Source organism: Triturus cristatus, chromosome 3_2 (assembly GCF_964204655.1).
Source record: "Triturus cristatus chromosome 3_2, aTriCri1.1, whole genome shotgun sequence".
NCBI classification, from domain to species: domain Eukaryota; kingdom Metazoa; phylum Chordata; class Amphibia; order Caudata; family Salamandridae; genus Triturus; species Triturus cristatus.
This window is the reverse complement of record NC_140584.1, coordinates 195,649,177-195,668,299: the sequence shown is the minus strand read 5'-3', so window position 1 is coordinate 195,668,299 and position 19,123 is coordinate 195,649,177. Positions and strand designations below refer to the sequence as shown.

General features: G+C 45.6%; 1 protein-coding gene across 1 annotated transcript in view; it reads right to left on the bottom strand.

The window, feature by feature from the left end:
• The window catches only part of CFAP221 (cilia and flagella associated protein 221), a 563,252-nt gene that overhangs the window by 52,061 nt on the left and 492,068 nt on the right, over window positions 1-19,123 (bottom strand). Inside the window, exon 23 of the mRNA XM_085646788.1 lies at window positions 5,933-6,031. Coding sequence (XP_085502914.1) covers window positions 5,933-6,031 — 99 coding nt within the window. The remainder of the gene's footprint in view (window positions 1-5,932; window positions 6,032-19,123) is intronic.

Below are 19,123 nucleotides of genomic sequence, written 5' to 3'. Positions count from 1 at the left end.
GAGAAGAGCATTGCACGCATTGCACCGTATATGCACCCTCTCAAACAGAGGGTGTATATCCAGAGGAACAGAAGCAGGTGAAGCTGCCGCCGCAGATGAAGTGCTCGGCTGAGCTGCCGATGATGTGCTCGGCTGAGCTGCTGCGGATGTGCTCGGCTGAGCTGGTGGAGGGTTTTCTCTAGCAGCTCGAGCATAAGCCACAGGATGTACATCTCTAACGTGCCTGATCATAGTGAAGATACTAAAAGAGTATTTATTTTTAGGATCTCCTCTTGATAAGACACGATCACAAAGAGTGCAGGTGACTTGGAGCATTCACCTTCTTCTGCCCCACTGGATATGTAAAAAATTGCCATCTTTCTGTTTCTCGGTCTCACAAGGGTCTCCTGCTCACTCCCATAAAATGACTGCTGCTCTGCCATTCTCAAGTACTGGAGTACTGGAAAAGCTGCTCAGCTCCTTCTCCCAGGGAATCAGAAGTAATAATGAGGGGAGTGGGTGTGGTGTTGGAAGTTTCTGGAACTGAAACTACTATAAACCAATGAAAAGTGTTGTTTCTTAATCACATGACCTGAAACTACTATAAACCAATGAAAAGTGTTGTTTCTAAATCTCATGACTTGCAGTGCGCGCACGGAGCACGCACGCATGCGCGTACGCAGCGTGTAAGCGCACGGAGCACGCGCGCATGCGCAACTCTATCCAAATTTAAAAAAAAAAAAAAAACTGAGCCATTCCATATTACAGGATAAAGTTAATCTATAACTATATATATATAGGTAGCTTATTGTAAAATAAATATTTAAAAAATATAATAATACATTCATAAATTAGCATTTAAAAAACCTTGCAGATTCACTTAAAAAACCATAGGTTTCACACACGTTATAGTTAGGAATTAGCATTTAAAAAACATTTGAAATTCACAAAAAAAAACTATAGGTTTCACACACATTATAGTTAGGAATTAGCAGCATTTAAAAATAACTTGCAAATTCACTGAAAAAACCATAAGTTTCACACACGTTATAGTTGGGAATTAGCATTTAAAAAACCTTGCAAATTCACTGAAAAAACCATAGGTTTCACACATGTTATAGTTAGCTGGACATTTCACTCGTAAAAAACCAATGAAATTCCCCCGTTATAGTTAGTTCAGCTAACTATAACTCGCGCGCCCGCAATCCACCGCTGATGACGTCACATATTACATCACTCATGACATGGTCAGTGACATCACTCATGACATCACTGATGACATCTCAAATGACATCACTGATGACATCACTGATGACGTCATCCATGTGATAAATTACCACATCTTCTCACACCCTAATATAACCTTTGATACACCGACTCAAAATTTCAGAGTTCCATTCTCAAAACCATACATACTCCAATACCAATAACTACATACCCGCTTATTAACTGTTAGGTCTACATACACCTCCACTCATTCACCTGTACAGTCACTCATACTTACAGTCACTCCATACAAGACTATCATATGCATTTATACAGCTATAAAGACACTCACACACCACCAATCATCCATAGAGGTACTCTCACACCTAGTCAGTCATGCAAATAATTGCACTCCCATTTACTCACCTATGCGGTTATACAAACTCAAGTTCACTTAATCATAAAAATAGTACCACATTCTTACGCTCTTATAGAATCATTGATACAAGCACACACTCATCCATCAGTCACTCTCACAATCACACACTCTCACATCTACCCACTTATATACTCTTACACGCATATATACTGCCTTTCACATGTGTAGTTAGTCACAAATGTACCACTGAGATATACATTAAATCCCTAACACACCCATACATACACTCACTCAACCATACAGTCCATCACAGATGCACTCTTAAAACCATGCACCCATAGAATCACCCACTCACACATCTATGCATAGAGTCACACACACCCTACCCACACAAACACTCAGGAACCCATAAAGATACTGAGACAAGCAATCAATAACTTATATAGACACTCATATAGGTATTCACAAAACCATGCAGCCACTTATACACCAACATACAGAAACATACAGACATTTACACAGTTTAGTCACTAGTCTGCAGTAAGATACATTTAATGACTCACTTATAGAGTTAGTTACGCACCACAGAAAATCATCCATTTACACACCTGTACACCCACTCATTCTTCAACAGGCCTTTCCCTATATATATTAAACATATTAAAATTGTTCGGAAACACATACTCAATGGATGATGTCATCAGTGATATCATCAGTGATGTCATTTGAGAGGTCATCAGTGATGTCATGAGTGATGTCACTGACCATGTCATGAGTGATGTAATATGTGACGTCATCAGCAGTGGATTGCGGGCGCGCGAGTTATAGTTAGCTGAACTAACTATAACGGGGGAATTTCATTGGTTTTTTACGAGTGAAATGTCCAGCTAACTATAACATGTGTGAAACCTATGGTTTTTTCAGTGAATATATATATATATATATATACACAAACAATATCCAAGCATGTGTAACACATATGCACACACACACACACTTATGTATACCCTGTATACACAATAGATAAACAGAACTGAAAAACCAACTGCAAAACAATATATGATATATCATTGAAAAGAATATTGCACCATCAATAAAACAACGTGGGTGACTTGAATAAAGATTATGCAGTCAGACAAAAGTTTCTTAAAAAAACTTAAAAACTTGATACCATGATCTCTCAAGGGCTGAAAAGTACAGAGAATAACAGATGCACACTAGAGAAAGAACACATGTCCTCAATGAGAGAGGCAACATCTAATATCCAGACAGAATAATGCTATGAACGTTGCAGGAAAAAAAGAGAAGAGCTTTTAAGAAAGCCTAAAATTCTCCTACTATGTAAGTCGTGGCCGAAAACAGCCTGAAGGTAAAGTCTTTTCAGACACTGCCTCTTAGATAACTTTGGACACAGAGTTCACATAACCATCATGTTCCAAAACTGAACACAGGAATTACATATACCCTCCAATAAAGGAGGAAACCAAGAGTGTGAGTATTCGAGCTCACCAGCACAACACTTCAATAAAGTGAAGCACCCAAAATGAACATGCACTCCGCTTAAGCAGCAAAAAAGGACTGCGCTGATTATCCTGACAAGGAAGATCAGAGAATATGCAAAAACAGATATACACCCTATGTCTCCTAACCGGCATAACAATATGTATCTATAAGAAATAATGAAAGACAGAATCCATTCAAATTCAGCACTCCGAACTGCTTCAAAGAAGCATGTGAACAGATAAGCTTCCCAACCAGAAGCCACTTCTCTTCCAATAAACCTCTTGAGCGTAAAGATCCTCCTCAGAGGTAAAAGAAAAAAGGGGCACAACCATCCTTTATTTATTCACAATAAAGATGGTATTGAAACAAAAACATCTGCCCCTTGCAGGAACAACATCTGCTGCACCAAAAGTGAACATGACTATGCCTTAATAAGTCTTAACTGATAAAGAAAGAGCTTGCATCGTCTATACAATCAAGAGTATAGGCCAAATAGCATATAAACAAAGAATGAGGAATTTCAACTCTGTATTCTTTCGCCTGTCATGGAGGCATCTTAATGCTGCATATGCCTGAGCCCCAAAGAGATGGGCACCATTCAAACGGCATGCCGACCAAAGTCGACTGCAGCCTCCGAAAAACCTGAAGCTGCCAACCAAGCACGAAGTCGTAGCGCCACTGCAGATGCAATAGCTCGTCCTACAGAATCTGTAGTGTCCATGCCACACCTAATTGAAAGCTTAGCTGCCTGTTGACCATTTCTTATCAAGCCACCAATCTTAGAACGTAGGTTATCCAGGAGAGAATGCAACATATTCTGCAAAGAATCCCACAGAGCATGGGAAAAACGCCCCAGCACACAAGACATGTCGGTGTATCTCAGAGCAGAGCTGGCAGAAGCAAAGATGTGTTTGCCACATGTATCTTCACTCCTAGAATCCTTATTCACTGGAGTCTCAGGTGCAGAATGCACATCATGTGAAGATGTTGCAGCCTGAACCACCAGGCTATGAGTGAAAGCATGTCTCCAGAGGCAAAATGGGTCCCCAGGTGCAGGCAAATGTCTGCAAGCGATATTCCAATCCACTGAGAACCCTGACTCAGGTTTGGCCCAAGTTTCTAATAAAATATCAGACAGGGCTTCACTGTATGGAAGAACAGGCTCTTCCCCCGTCTGTCCTTGGTAAAGGACGTCAATTAGAGGGTCGGTAGACCGCTGCGACATAGGTAGCGACAAGTCCAAAACTGTAGCCACTCTCCTTAGCATATCAATGATAGAGGAACTCGCCACACTAGGGGGAGAAAGTAACCCCGAATCTGGTGAAGATTGTAGCTCACTGGGCTCTCCAAGAGCAGATATCCATCTGAGATGTAAAGGTATCAGAACTGGGCTGCAAAAGCCCTGTCCCACCGACACAAGGTGACTTCCAGAAGTCTACCGCTGAGAAGTAACCAACAACAGCACATTCCCCTCAGTCTGTACTGTTGACTCCGCATTCGATGCTGTACAACACCAAGAAGGCGACGCCTCGACATTGGTAGGCGAAGGAGAGAACATTTCAACCGGCTCTGCCGAGGTCAGTGTAGGAGTCGGCTGATCGAGAACAGGCAATGTAGATGGAGATACTGAAGGACTGTATACCTGTGCCGAAGTAGAGCTGGCTAACGCAGGTCAGCGCTGACCCAACTACTCTGATGGCCCAACCGTCCCTGAGCTCGTACCCTCCAATGGCACCCCACTCACTTCCTTGGGGCCCGAAGGCACTCCAGAAGGAGATGGTGTCCCAAAGATGAGGTGTGAAGAGTTTATAATACTCCGTCATCTGAGTCATCGACACCCAGTTCCCAGAAAGATGGAGGAGATGCGGTGAGGAGTCGCATAAGGGCTCCTCAACCGTTGAGTGGGAGGAGCCGTGGGAGAAAGAGTCTACACATGGAGACATTGGGGGATGCTGCTTCCTACATTTTGACATTTCTGGAGATCGACGTCCTCTGGACCAGCTCCAACTTCTAGACCAATCCCGCGAACGGACCTCCTTCTGGGATGACGAAGACCAAGAAGCCTCTGAAGATCATGACATACGCACAGCCAGCAACTTCATACGGTGCTCTTTAAGCACCTTCGGGTTCAGCTTTTGGCAGGAGCCTCAATCTTCGGTGTCTGGTGTTCACCCAAATGTGGGACTGTAACCGACATTTGCCGACTACAGGACTTACAAGGCTTAAAGCATGACGACAAAAAACTGTTAAAGTAGGCCAAAAACAGCCCGAGGAACCGAACTGCAGCACGGAAAATAACAAAACGGATGTCTGAGTGCCAGAGGGGACTTATATGACTTCACTGATGTCATGACCAGAGTTGACATCATCACTGAATCGTACGGCATAGTCCCCTCGGTGCGCGGAGGTACTGCTGCAAATTTACGGATCCAGTCTGACGCTCGAGGAGAATTCAAAGTTAAGGTATCTGCGGCTAGATGTCTCTAACAGATATGTTATCATAATGTAAATCAGCAGTTAGTGCTTCAAGATGAACTGAAAATGTACATGTACTGGTCATAGATCAATTCCATTCATGAGAACGCTCTTAGGTCCTGATCACAATGAAAAAAATAGTTGTGGTTGAAGGTGCATACATTTTCTGAGTTAGATATTTCGGAATGGGAAATAACACATATATAGCATGTTATTCCCCATTCAGAGCTGTCCAAACATCACCTGCTTCAATTCGAGGGAGCAAACAAGCGATTTGAGAACACATTGTAATCCTGTCTAGGCACCAATGAAGGATCCTACAACATTTTATAGAATACACTTGATATTAATAATTAATATTAGGATACACGTGAAATTGAGTACACGTACCTCAGACTTTGTTCCGTTGGCAAATTGTCAAGAAGTGTAAATTCAGCTTTCAACATTTCGGGGGTAAGGAATACTTTCAAAGTTTCATCTTGTCCATCCCTGAATTGAGGAAAACACAGTTCAATTAGTGTTTTCAAACACTAAAACGTTTAGTTTCTGATCTGGACCCAACATGCGCCAATTAAGAACATTACACTAATGGTTACTTATCGTGCACATACCAGAAATGGAAACAAACTAGATTTCTTAAACTATCTATTGCACTTCTGAAAAGATGCCCCAAGGCTTTTTTTGTGCGTTTGAATATAACAAATTCATAAGCTCATAGGACAAGAAGATCTCTTCTTCTTCTGTGGCCTTGCACAGAGGTGAGGACTTACTCTGCTTGACAGTGAGGGTGTAATTTTTCACGTACCTAGCCGTATCCACTAACAACTGTTTTTTTTGTTTTCATATCTTCTTAAAGCACACTAAAGCCTTAAAATGATTGCACATTTACAAAAGTTTAAATACTGTCATCCTGTGTTGTACAATGTACATTTAGCCTCACTGTTGTTGTAAACATAGCCTCGTTCTAAAGTTAGCACAACGAATCAAGAACTGAGGATTTAGCGAAGTCAGCCTTTTTACCAAAGCTTGTTGTATCTCTTTCTTATGGTCTCCCATTCTTACCATGAGAAGAGCCTGCAGTGACGGCTCCTCCGCAATGGCGGAAGAGCGTCGCCTCACTCACTGCAGATGAAAAATAAAACGATAAAAAAAGGATTTTATTATCGTTTTATTTTTCTCTGACAACTGATGCTGCCGAGTCAAGGGCACGGCAGGCTGGGCATCCTGAGTGACAGCTAGCAGGGGGAGAAGGAGTTGTTGGACACTGTAAGTGTGCATGATGATTTGGTCAGCCGTCTTAGCCTGGGCAAACCGTCATGCGCACTTCGATTTCTCCAACCAGGCTGTATTGTACAGCCGGGTGGAAAAAAAGGTAAAGGCTACCACTCACTTAATGGGCACCTAAACAGGCTGCTCAGACCAATCCTGGCGCTGCTCTCATGCTGAGAGCAACATCTGGATTGGGTAGGAGTGGCTAATGGACTTCCTCATACTTCTTCACCGAGGCGGCTAACAGCGGGACAGTGAGGTGAGTTTTTTTTAAAATTAATATTATTTGCCGCCCCACGCTACCCCACTAGTTTATTTTGGCAGCAGTCACCCCTGAAAGCCTGGCACCTGCTTGTACCAATCTAAAGTTTGTGTTTCATCATGTGCCATTTTCTCCACTTAATGTATTGATAAAAACGGTATAACTGTAGCACCGAAATGTACAGAATTTAATCTTCTATGAGTTGTCTGATTTTTACACAACAGATGAAAATATGAAGATGAAGAAATATAAGTAGATTTATCTGAAAGCGAAGGAACTAATAGTTGCCCCACAGGTATGTTTTTCAAGTGTAATGATCCGTAAGTTTTCCACGAATGAACAAGTGGTAATGGGCTAACTTGTACAAATAACAATTTAATAAAGCAGAAAGATGTATAATGGTGCCACTCCGGGTAACGCAAAAACAACAGTTGATGGACAGAATGCAGAACAATGTCATACATTCACCCCAGTACAGAGATCTGGGCCTAAATCCATCGTTTTTTTGCTCACCATGCCATTCCAGTTTGAACCTAGCCATATGCAAATCAGTCTTGACCCTGTGCCTCATGGGAACAGTCCAGCCCAAACTGCCAAGCCAGGTCCTCCCTGGACTGGGAACAAGAATCCTAGGACCGGTTTCAGGGTTTCACCCCTCTTCAGCCACGATAGCTTTATTCCAGTGGCATGGAGAGCACAGGACTCACGTCTGAGCATACCCGTCCCACTCGGGTGACAAATGCAGAAACAATAGTTGATGGACAGAATAAAGAACAATGTCATACATTCACCACAGTACAGAGATCTGGGCCTAAATCCATCGATTATTTGCTCACCATGCCATTCCAGTTCGAACCTAGCCATATGCAAATCAGAACAATGGATTTAACCCAGATCTTTTGAATGGGGGAGAATGTCTGCATTGTCAGCATTCCATCCATCATTTGTTTGCTGTAACACTTTTCGCCCTAAGTGGGATGGGTATGTCCAGACGTGGGTCCTTTGCTCACTGTGCTACTGGATTCAAGCTAGCCTGGCTGAAGAAGGGTGACATACCCTGAAACCGATCCCAGGATGCTTGTTTCCGGTCCAGGGAGGACCTGGCCTGGCAGTTCGGTCAGGACTGTTCTCATGGGGCACAGGGTCAAGACTGATTTGCATATGGCTGGGTCCACACTGGGGTGACGTAGTGGGCAAAAGAACGATGGATTTAACCCAGATATTTTGAATGGGGGAGAATGTCTGCATTGTCAGCATTCCGTCCATCATTTGTTTGCTGTAACACTCCGGGTAACAAGCACCCCACTACCTTGGGTGCAGAAAACACAGGAGACCAAAAAGTGACCTGTGAAATTAATGTCCAACAAGATGTACCCTGGCACTCAATATTTAGATTTCAAATATATGACATTGTTTGGTCAAAACTAGTACGACTAGAGTCTACTTTTAACACAGGAACACACCAGAGATTTACTGATCCAAATGCTCATTGGTTAATGTATTCCATACGAAATTAAAAATTATTTAAAAGCGTTTTTAGACAATATTTCTCAAGACTGGAAACACTAGAATTCAATCAATCAGTCAGTCAGGGGTTTACATAGCGCGCTACTCACCCATGAGGGTCTCAAGGCACTGGGGTGGAGGGGGGGAGCTCCGGATCAGTCGAAGAGCCAGGTCTTGAGGTCCTTCCTGAAGGTGTGCAGGGTTGGAGAGTGTCGGATGTTCAAGGGGAGCCCGTTCCAGGTCTTGGCTGCATTGTGGGAGAAGGCTCTCTCACCTGTTCCACTTCTGCGGATGCGGGGGACCTTTGCCAGGGTTGGTCGGAGGAGCGGAGGTTCCTCTTGGGTACGTGGAAGGATAGTCTCTCGTTGAGGTATTTGGGTCCGATGTTGTTGAGGGATTTGTAGGCGTGGGTGAGGAGTTTGAAGGTGTCTCTCGACTCGACAGGGAGCCAGTGGAGGTCTCGTAGGTGTTGGGTCATGTGTTCGTGGCGTGGGGTTCCGAGGACGAGACTGGAGGCGGCATTTTGGATGGTCTGGAGACTGTGTAGGAGGGATCTGTTGCTTCCGGCGTAAAGGGCGTTGCCGTAGTCCATTTTGCTGGTTATTAGTGCGTGGGTGAGGGTCTTTCCACAGTCGGGGGGATCCATTTGAAGGTCTTTCGGAGGATGAGCATGCACTTGAAGCTGGTGGAAGCGACGTTGTTGACCTGGCAGTTCATGGAGAGGGAAGAGTCGAGGATGATGCTGAGGTTGTATGCGTGGTCTGTAGGGGTGGGTGGATTTCCGAGGGCGGAGGGCCACCAGGTGTTGTCCCAGGCGGAGTTGCAGGGTCCGAGGATGAGGACCTTGGTCTTCTTTGAGTTGAACTTAAGGCAGCGGTCGTTCATCCAGATTGACACGTTCTTCATTCCCTCTTGGAAGCAGCTTCTGGTGTTTCCGGGATTCTTCGTGAGTGAAAGGATGAGCTGGGTGTCGCCTGCGTAGGATACAATGCTAAGCCCATGCTGTCTGACGACGGCAGCGAGGGGGGCCATGTAGATGTTGAGGAGTGTGGGGCTTAGTGATTAGCCTTGGGGCACTCCGCAGATGATGTCGGTGGGTTCGAATAGGAAAGGAGGGAGTCTGATCCTCTGGGTTCTGCCGGAGAGAAAGGATCAGATCCAGTCAAGGGCGGCTGCTTGTATCCCGGCATCATGAAGTCTGGCTGCGAGTGTGCAATGGGAGACGGTGTAGAATGAAGATGAGGGCCGCGGTGTGTCCTTGGTCGAGTAGCAGGCGGATGTAGTCTGTGGCGGCAAGGAGGGCAGTCTCGGTGCTGTGATTGCTGCGGAATCCGGAATGGGAGGCGTCTAGGATGGAGTTCTCTGCGATGAAGGTGGTGAGCTGGGTGTTCACGAGTCTCTCGGTGACTTTGGCTGCGAAAGGGAGGAGAGAGTATTTACAAAACAGGTTTCTCAAATTGCAATAGCGTGATCCAGTCCTTGTAACAGAACATGAGAACAACCAACACGTGTTTCTTCACATCCGTGACTTCTTCAAGGCTCTAAAAAATATTGACATATCACATGTGAAACGGACTTACTCGGGTCCATGACGACAGACGTTTTTTCTTAATAGTACGGGGCTTATCACAGCTCTACAAGATAGTCGTGTACTACAGATATGGCTTGTCGCTGAAGTGTTCGCCACCAACGCTCATGACATGGATTTACATTAGTTCGACAGTGTTCATCTACGACTCTGAAATTTGGGTCACTACCTGTTTATTATTGAACTCTTTCTGGTACAAGATGTGAATATTTCATCATGAAGGCCCCATTAATTATTTATACGCATACTGGTTCAGGTTATGCAAGACTTCTCCGACGTAATCTGGAACCTTCAGAACCTACATAGAATCTGAATTTACAATTCTACTGCGTGAACACATTGGCGAACTGTCATCATCCCGTAGCATACCAATATTTTTAGAGCCTTGAGGCTGGGGTCAAATTCCTGACTTAGATCATTTGTTTAGGGCCAAGCTATTAAACCTGCATCTGGGCATCCCTCTAGTGGTCTAACTCACTTATGTGCTACAGTTGTGTGTGTGTCAGGCTACTTTTTAGCAAATGTCTTATTTTTGTCCACATTAACTTACAAATTGAAGCACTGAGTTTGGATTGTCACAGAAACTTCTGGTGGTAAATGGAGTGGGAATATGCCACTAAAATGAAACTGTTCTAAAGAAGTTACCATTCTGAAGAACAAGTTACTTACCTTCGGTAACGCTTTTTCTTGTGGATACAGTATCTGCCTGTGTATTCCTCACCTTATGAATATCCCCTCTGCGCCAGCATTCCGGAAATTTTTTCGTAGCTCTCTGCGCCGACGAGGTCGTCACAAATACACTCAGTGTATAAAGAAAGAAGAAAGCTTGCACTTCAAACAAGACAATAGTAAATAAACAGAGGTAACAAAGTCTTGAGTACACATAATATGTCAAAAAACTAAAACCTCCGATTTTATGGTATGAAAAGGGTGGACAACGGGGAAGTGGGTGGATCTGTGAGGAATCCACAGGCAGATACTGTATCCACCAGAAAAAGCGTTACCGAAGGTAAGTAACTTGTTCTTCTGATGGATACATCTGCCTGTGGATTCCTCACCTTATGAATAGAATCCCACAGCAGTACCTCTCCCGGAGGTTGGTGTCCACCCTTCTATACCAAAAAGTCCTGTAAAACAGAATGCGCAAAATGGCCATCCCTCCTCACTTCGGAATCTAAGCAGTAATGCTTTGCGAAAGTGTCGAGGGAGGCCCAAGTTGCGGCCTTACAGATGTCCGAAACAGGAACACCTCTAGACAATGCAGAAGTAGACGATTTAGACCTGGTGGAATGAGCTCTAATGCCTACAGGAGGCTCCTTACCAGCCAGGGAGTAGCATATCTTGATGCACAAAGTGCGCTTGTGCACCGCCTTGCCCTTCATATGACCAGCATATCCAACAAAGAGCTGGTCATCCTGACGGAAGTCCTTTCTTCTGTCCAAATAGAAGCTAATCGCCTTTTTTGGATCTAAACGATGAAGTCTCTCCTCCTCCTTGGAAGGGTGAGGGGGAGGATAGAAAGAAGGAAGGGTAATGGAGTGACCTAGTTGGAAGGGAGTCACCACCATAGGCAGAAAAGCAGCCCTGGTCCCATCCTTTCAGCATATTTGGTCAGAAAAGGCGGCTTTGAACTCAAAGCCTGGAGTTCACTCACCCTCCTGGCCGAGGTGATAGCTCCCAGGAAGACCGTTTTAAAAGTTAAAAATCTTAAAGGACAACTATGCATCGGTTCGAATGACGAACCCATTAAAAAAGTAAACACCAAATTCAAGTCCCACTGACTGGGACATAATAAAAGGAATGGGAGGAAACATGTTTGTCAGCCCATTAATAAATCTTAAGACTATAGGAGACTTAAATAAAGAAGGCTGATCAGGTAAACACAAAAAAGCCGACAAATACCCTTTTACAATGGCCACAGCAAAACACTGCTGGGCCAAATGAAGAGCAAAACAAAGAACGTCAGATAGATGAGCTTTTAAGGGATCAATAGATTGCTCTCCGCACCACTTAGCAAATTTAGGCCACCTGTATGAATAGACAGACTTAGTGGAGTGTCGCCTGGCCGATAATATAATGTCCACCACGTCAGGTGGGAGAGAAAAAGAATTCAAGTTGCCCCGTTCAATCTCCAGGCATGAAGGTGCAGGCTCTGGAGGTGGGGGTGTAGAACTTTCCCCACCATCTGAGAGAGGAGGTCTGCCCTGAGAGGGAGACGGAGCGGAGGGTGCGACGAGAAGCGAAGAAGGTCTGTGGACCACACCCCTCTTGGCCAATCCTGGGCGATCAATATGACTTGGGCCCGGTCTTGGCAAATCTTCCTCAGAATCCAAGGAATCAAGGGTATGGGAGGAAACGTGTAAAGGAGTTGTGAGCCCCAACTAAACTAAAACACGCCCCCCAACGCTCCCTGCCCCGGAAACTGAAGACTGCAGAATGACGGGCAGTGCGCGTTCTCGTGAGTGGCAAACAGGTCCATCCGAGGAGTCCCCCACATCTGGAAGATGTATCGGACTACCTCTGGATGAAGCCTCCACTCGTGGTCGACAGAGAACTGCCGACTGAGACTGTCCGCACACACGTTCAGCACCACGGCCAGATGATTTGCCATCAAGCAAATCCGATGGCCCTGAGCCCAGGACCAGAGTCGCAACGCCTCTCTGTAGAGACGGTACGACCTCACTCCTCCCTGCTTGTTGACATACCACATCGTTGCAGTATTGTCCGTCAGGACTTGAACCGACTGACCGCGAAGGAAAGGGAGTAAGGCCTTGAGCGCTAAACGTATCGCCCGCAATTCCAAAAGGTTGATGTGAAACAACCTTTCTTCTGGAGATCAAAGACCCTTGATCTCTAGATCCCCCAGATGTGCTCCCCATCCTAGGGTAGAGGCATCCGTTATCACTGTGGCCAACGATGGAGGAAGATGGAAGGCTTTCCTTGAGACAGATTGCCCTCCACGCTCCACCACGACAGATCCGCTGCAGCTTCTCTGGAGATCCTCACAGACTCCCTGAGATCTCCGTTGTACTGATACCACTGCCTGCGGAGACACCACTGGAGCGCCCTCATGTGCCAGCGTGCATGGTTGACCAACAGGATGCAGGAAGCGAAGAGACCGAGCAGGCAAAGGACCTTCAGAACTGGAACAACCGCTCCATTGTAAAACAAGGGAATCATTTCCTGTATGCCGAGAATCCTTTGTGAAGGAGGGAACGCTCGACACACAGTGGTATCCAGTACCGTCCCTATGAACAGGTTGCACTGTGAGGGCACCAGGTGAGACTTGGGTACATTTATTGAAAAACCCAATTTGTACAACAGCTGGGTTGTTACTTGCAGATGACGACACACCATCTCTGGAGACTCTGCCTTCAGAAGCCAGTCGTCTAGGTATGGGAAAACCGGAATCCCCAACCTTCTGAGATGAGCTGCCACCACTGCCATCACCTTGGTGAAGACTCGAGGTGCAGTAGTAAGACCAAACGGAAGAAACGCAAACTGGTAATGTTGCGACCCAACCGTGAAACGAAGATACTTCCTGTGTGACTTCAGGATCGGGATGTGGAAATACACATCCTGCAAGTCGATGGACACCATCCAGTCCTCTTGTTGCAGCGCCTGAAGAACCTGCGCTAGAGTGAGCATCTTGAACCTCTCCTGTTTGAGAAATAGATTCAAGATTCTGAGGTCCAGGATAGGACGTACCCTGCCATCCTTCTTGGGAATCAGGAAATACCGGGAGTAGCATCCCTGACCCCTTTCCTGCTCCGGAACCACCTCTATCGCACCTTTTTGTAATAGGGCCATAACTTCCTTCTGAAGGAGAAGCAAATGATCCTCCATGCAAAACCCTTGGCAAGGAGGGTAAGGAGGAGGGAATTCCCTGAAGGGAAGGGCGTACCCATTTTCCACAAGATCTAGAACCCAAAGGTCTAAAATTATTAATTTCCAGTCTTGTAGAAAATGGGTAAGCCGACCTCCCACAGGACCCACATGATCCAGGATGGCAGATCAAGGGCTGCTTTCCTGCATTACCGGGTGGGGGAGGGGAGGTAGAAGAGGAGGAGGAAGAGGGATGTTGTCCAGCTCCACGAAGGCGACCTCTGCCTTTACCTCTGTAGGATTTATACAGAGGGTGTTGCTGCTGTTGTTGTTGCTGAGGCTGACGGGAACGAAAGGAAGACTTCCCAAAACCACGGTATCTTCTGTAACCATGCCCTCTTGACTGAGACTGCAAACAAAGAGATTTTGCTGTGGCTTTACTGTCTTTAAATCTCTGCAAGGCCAAGTCAGCTTTTTCCCCAAAGAGCTTAGAAGCGTCAATGGTAAGGTCCAAAAGGGCAGCTTGCACATCAGGTGAGAATCCTGACGATCTTAACCAAGCATGCCTCCTAGTGGCAACAGACGAACCCATTACCCTTGCTACCGCATCTGCAGTGTCCAGACCCGACTTAATTACTTGGTGAGCAGCAGCCTGAGTCCATCAAGACCTCACTTAAATTGCTCCGATCCTCTTCAGACAGCTTAGGGAGAATCTGCTTGGCAGAGTCCATAAGGGCGTGGATATATCTGCCCAATAGACAAGTTGCATTTGTGGACTTTAATGCCATACTGCCGAAGAAAAAACTTTCTTTGCCGACTGCTCAAGCTTTTTTGAGTCTCTATCAGCCGGTGCTTGAGGGAAAGAGCCAACCGATTGCTTCGAACAAGATGCTTGAACTACCAGACTTTGAGGTGACGAGTGAGAAGACAGGAAATCAGGGTACCCTGGTGCCGGTCTATATCTTCTAGAAATAGATCTAGAAACTGCAGGAGCAGAAAGAGGATTACTCCAGACTTCTAATATCGGCTCCGTCAGGGCATCATTGAATAGTAAAAGAGGTTCTACCACAGCAGAAGGAGAATGAAGCACCTCTGTTAAAAGATTAGGCTTATATTCAGCCATAGGAAGCTGTAGGTCCAACAGTTCAGCTGCCTTCTTGATGACAACATGATAAGGAGCTACATCCTTCGAAGGAGAAGCCTTCTGTAAAGCAAAGTCCCCTTCCGAAGACACATCCAAACCACTTGCTTCACACAAATCTTCCAATAAGTCCTCAGACTCATAAATTTCCCCTTCCTCTATGTCACCAGCCCGATATTGCTCCTCTTCAATCAGCCTTTGAGCTTCCCTTCTCGAACACATCCTCGGCTGGAGCGTCGGCGGCGCCATCCGCAGCGTCGACGGCTCCGGCAACGGTGTAGAAGGATGCTCCATGACAGGGACCCGCATCGAACGAACCCTGGAAGAGGGGACGCCAGACGGAGACGGAGACTGCTCAAGCGGCGTCGACACCCTCGGTGCCGGAAACTGCCATGACGGCGCCATCGGCATGTAAGGCATAAAGGGGGCCGGAGGATAATGCTGAGGCACGCCCAAATTAAATGCCAAAGGGCCCATGGGACCCGAAGGTGCTCCAGAGGGGCATGTGGCTCTGGTAAAAATACCATACATCGCATTCATGAAGTGCGACGGATCCGTACCCGGAGCCGGGAACAAAGGAAACTGCGCCGGTTGGACTTCCTTACGAGGAGTCTCTGGAGTCGGATCCACTGGAGTCACAGGCGGAGCCATAGGAGCAGCAGGAGCAGCAGGAGACTCTTCCTCTACTGGAATCGAATCCCCATCCGAAGCCGGAGAATCAACCGGAGCCGGAGACAGCACCGGAGAACCCAAATCAGGAGACCGGCCTGGTGAAGCCTGTGGAGACTCAGAAGGTGAAGGAGAAATAACATCCTTGGTACGATGTCGAGGAGCAGGAGAAGGTGACTTCGAAGCTCGAGACTTGGACGAGCGACGTCGAGACCCAGGTCTCTTCTTCTTGTGCCTTCTTTTACGACCTCTTTTCTCCTTTCTCACCTTGGACATGTAGAGCTTGGCCTCTCTTTCCTTCAGCGCCTTAGGGTTCATTTTTCTGCTGGATGAACAACCTTCGACGTCGTGATCACTAGAAAGGCACCAGAGACATTCATCATGTGGGTCAGTATTTGACGTGTGACCTCCGCTTTCCTTGCAGGGCTTGAAACCCGACTTCCTAGGAACAGACATAGTCGAAACAATAACAAATAAAGTCTTGAAACAAAGTAGCAGCTGAAAGGCAGGAGAGTCCCAGAAAATCCGTTAGCTTGTAGCGCGGAAAAAAAGGAACTGACATCATCACGCCGACATGGTCTTCTTATGGCTCCGGTGACGTCATGCGGAGCCGCGTGCGAAACCATGTTGCTGTGACGACCTCGTCGGTGCAGAGAGCTACGAAACATTTCTGGAATGCTGGCGCAGAGGGGATATTCATACGGTGAGGAATCCACAGGCAGATGTATCCATTAGAAGACACCACTAAGAAGAATGTTAGTTAGAACAAATCTTATGCATAGGTAATTATAAAGAAACTATCAATACCATTACAGATAAGGATCTTCAGATATGAGCACCGTCAGATAATCCCTAACAGTTGTCACAAGTCGTCCATGGAAAGATGGCTGGCAAAACTCAGAACTTTAGGTGATGAAGCTGTAGGTGGATCAAAGTGTGTTCAATCACACTAAATACAAAGCCTTCCCTTCCAATACTTATAAAGATGCCGGATGTCTGGGATCCACCATAACATACAGCATGGCACCAATCCGTCCATGCCCAAACAATTTCACCCTCAAGGAGCCAAAAAGACTGCTGAGGCCTATGAGCAAAAGACTGTCTTTCCCTTGGCTGAAGCAGTTGAAAGACCAGCAGACTGATCAACTGTTCCTAGCTGAGAAATCAGTGATCTTAGTATAAGATCAATCTGAACCAACCTTTACCCATCTGGGTCATTATCATCTGAAATATCCTGAATCTGTTTTGACCATTTGAATGATCATAAAAAGAGGAAAGGTATAAACCACACTGTATATTCAGGAGATCTCAAAGAACACTCCCTCATTGAGAATGCCAGTGTGTATGTCGGTGTCTGGTGAGTTGCAAAGAGAGCCCCCTGTTAATACTCCCACAGCTCAAAACAAATGATTACTCCATCCAACAAAGAATCTGTTCATGCGAAGAACAGAGAAGTCTGCTTAAAGCACCCACGTAATCACTGCTTTACCCCGCCAAATGATCTACCTGAACTTTGATGTTCCTGGGGGTTGTCAAGTGCCACAGCATGATTAATTTTCTGAAAAAGCCCAAGGAACCAACTCTACCATCCTTTTTCATACAGTGCACTTCATTCAGTGGTATTGCCTGTCTTTGTTAGTTAAAGATATGCCATTAAAGACAATCTAGTCATAATGAGAACCAACAAATCAGTATGGTGATGCCTCTCAGTTTCAAACCAAAGGCAGTTCCTCCAGTAGCACCCAATACTCTGTCAGTGAGGCATCTGTAATCAGGTTGTTGCCATGTGTCCATCAGACAACATTCTCACAACGATTCTGATTTGCATTAAACAATTTGTAAGCCAGCCCTGAGCACTGTCTACAGTAAATGCTTCCTCAGAATATTTTCTATCATTTCTCACTGATGAGATCTTAGGAAAATTATCCATAAAACATTCTTAAGAATGTGATTAACTGCACCTACTAAGCAAATCTGTATTATAAAATTAACATCTCTGAAAAGTAGGCCATTGAAAAACGATTACGGCTACAGAAAAGAAAGATGCCACAATTCTACTAACTGAATAAATGATGAAACTGAAAAACAGCAGTTTTTTAAAATGTTGACCCTACGGTTAGTTAAAGCACTACATATAATGGACAAAGTTTTCAGTTATATGATGCTTTGAAATCGCCTCCTTGCTGACCTACAGCTTAATAACAATCACTTCTAGTACATGTTCTAATGTCGCAGGCAGTCATTAAAAGAAATAACCATGAGGGGACTTATTTGCGACTGGAAATAATTTACAAGAGGTGGCAAGTAGGCATCACCCTGAATTCAGCTGTTGCACCCCAAAAATATAAATCCCTCCTACTAGCCAGGAAAAGGACAAAGAGATCAACAGGCAATCCCCTTACATCTACAGAGTGGTGACAAAAGAGTCCACCCCAGTTTCATGAAACATGGAGGATGTACCAAAGGAAACCCAGCCGTACAGAGTGAGGAGTACACATAAACCGAGCTAAAAAGAGGACAGAAAGGAAGGGGGACTTCCAAGACAAAGTTGAAAAAGTGCAAATGGTCCAGCTGTGCAGGTGGTTGAGGAATTCTTTCTTCATACCAAGCCTCTGTCATGCGTGAAACAATGTATAAAAATAGCTGAAAGTTTGTCTTGTTTTCAGTAGTAAAGCATTAAGGGACTCATTTGGATGTTGGTCGGAGTTTCCTCTGACCGGCATCCCTGCAGTTTTGAGACCAACCGAACTCGGGTCAGCGGTTTAAAACCGCAATTACAATGCAACCACACATGATGTGGTTGCAGACTCCAATTTCCCTATGGGAGCTTGTGAGGCAGTCGGAAACCGGCCGCAGCACAAGCTTCCATAGAGAAATGGGAGTCACTATAGCTCCTCATGGTGCATGCCACATGGTGCAGGAATTTACTGGGGGTACCTATGGTGCCCCCTCGGCCCCTAACCGGAGGCCGCTAAAGAAGGAGGGCCCTGCTAGGGGCCCTCAAAGTCAATTTCCGACAGACTTTCCATGTTAGAAAGCCTGACACGGAAAGCCTGTTGGAAACCGACATCATAATTCTGATGGCAGAAACGCTGTCCGTATGGGATCATGTTAGAAGTTCTGACTGGCCGGCGGGCTCCTTGAGCCCATCGAAAGCCAGCCGGATTGACTGACCAGTTTGAATTCCGACAGCCGTCATTTTAAGATGGCAGTCGGAATTCAAACCAGGGATGTCGGTCCATTAGCCTCTGATGAGCAGTCAGAGGCTTACCGACCAATATCCTGATTAGGGCCTAAGTGTTTAACTTTCATGAAAATTGA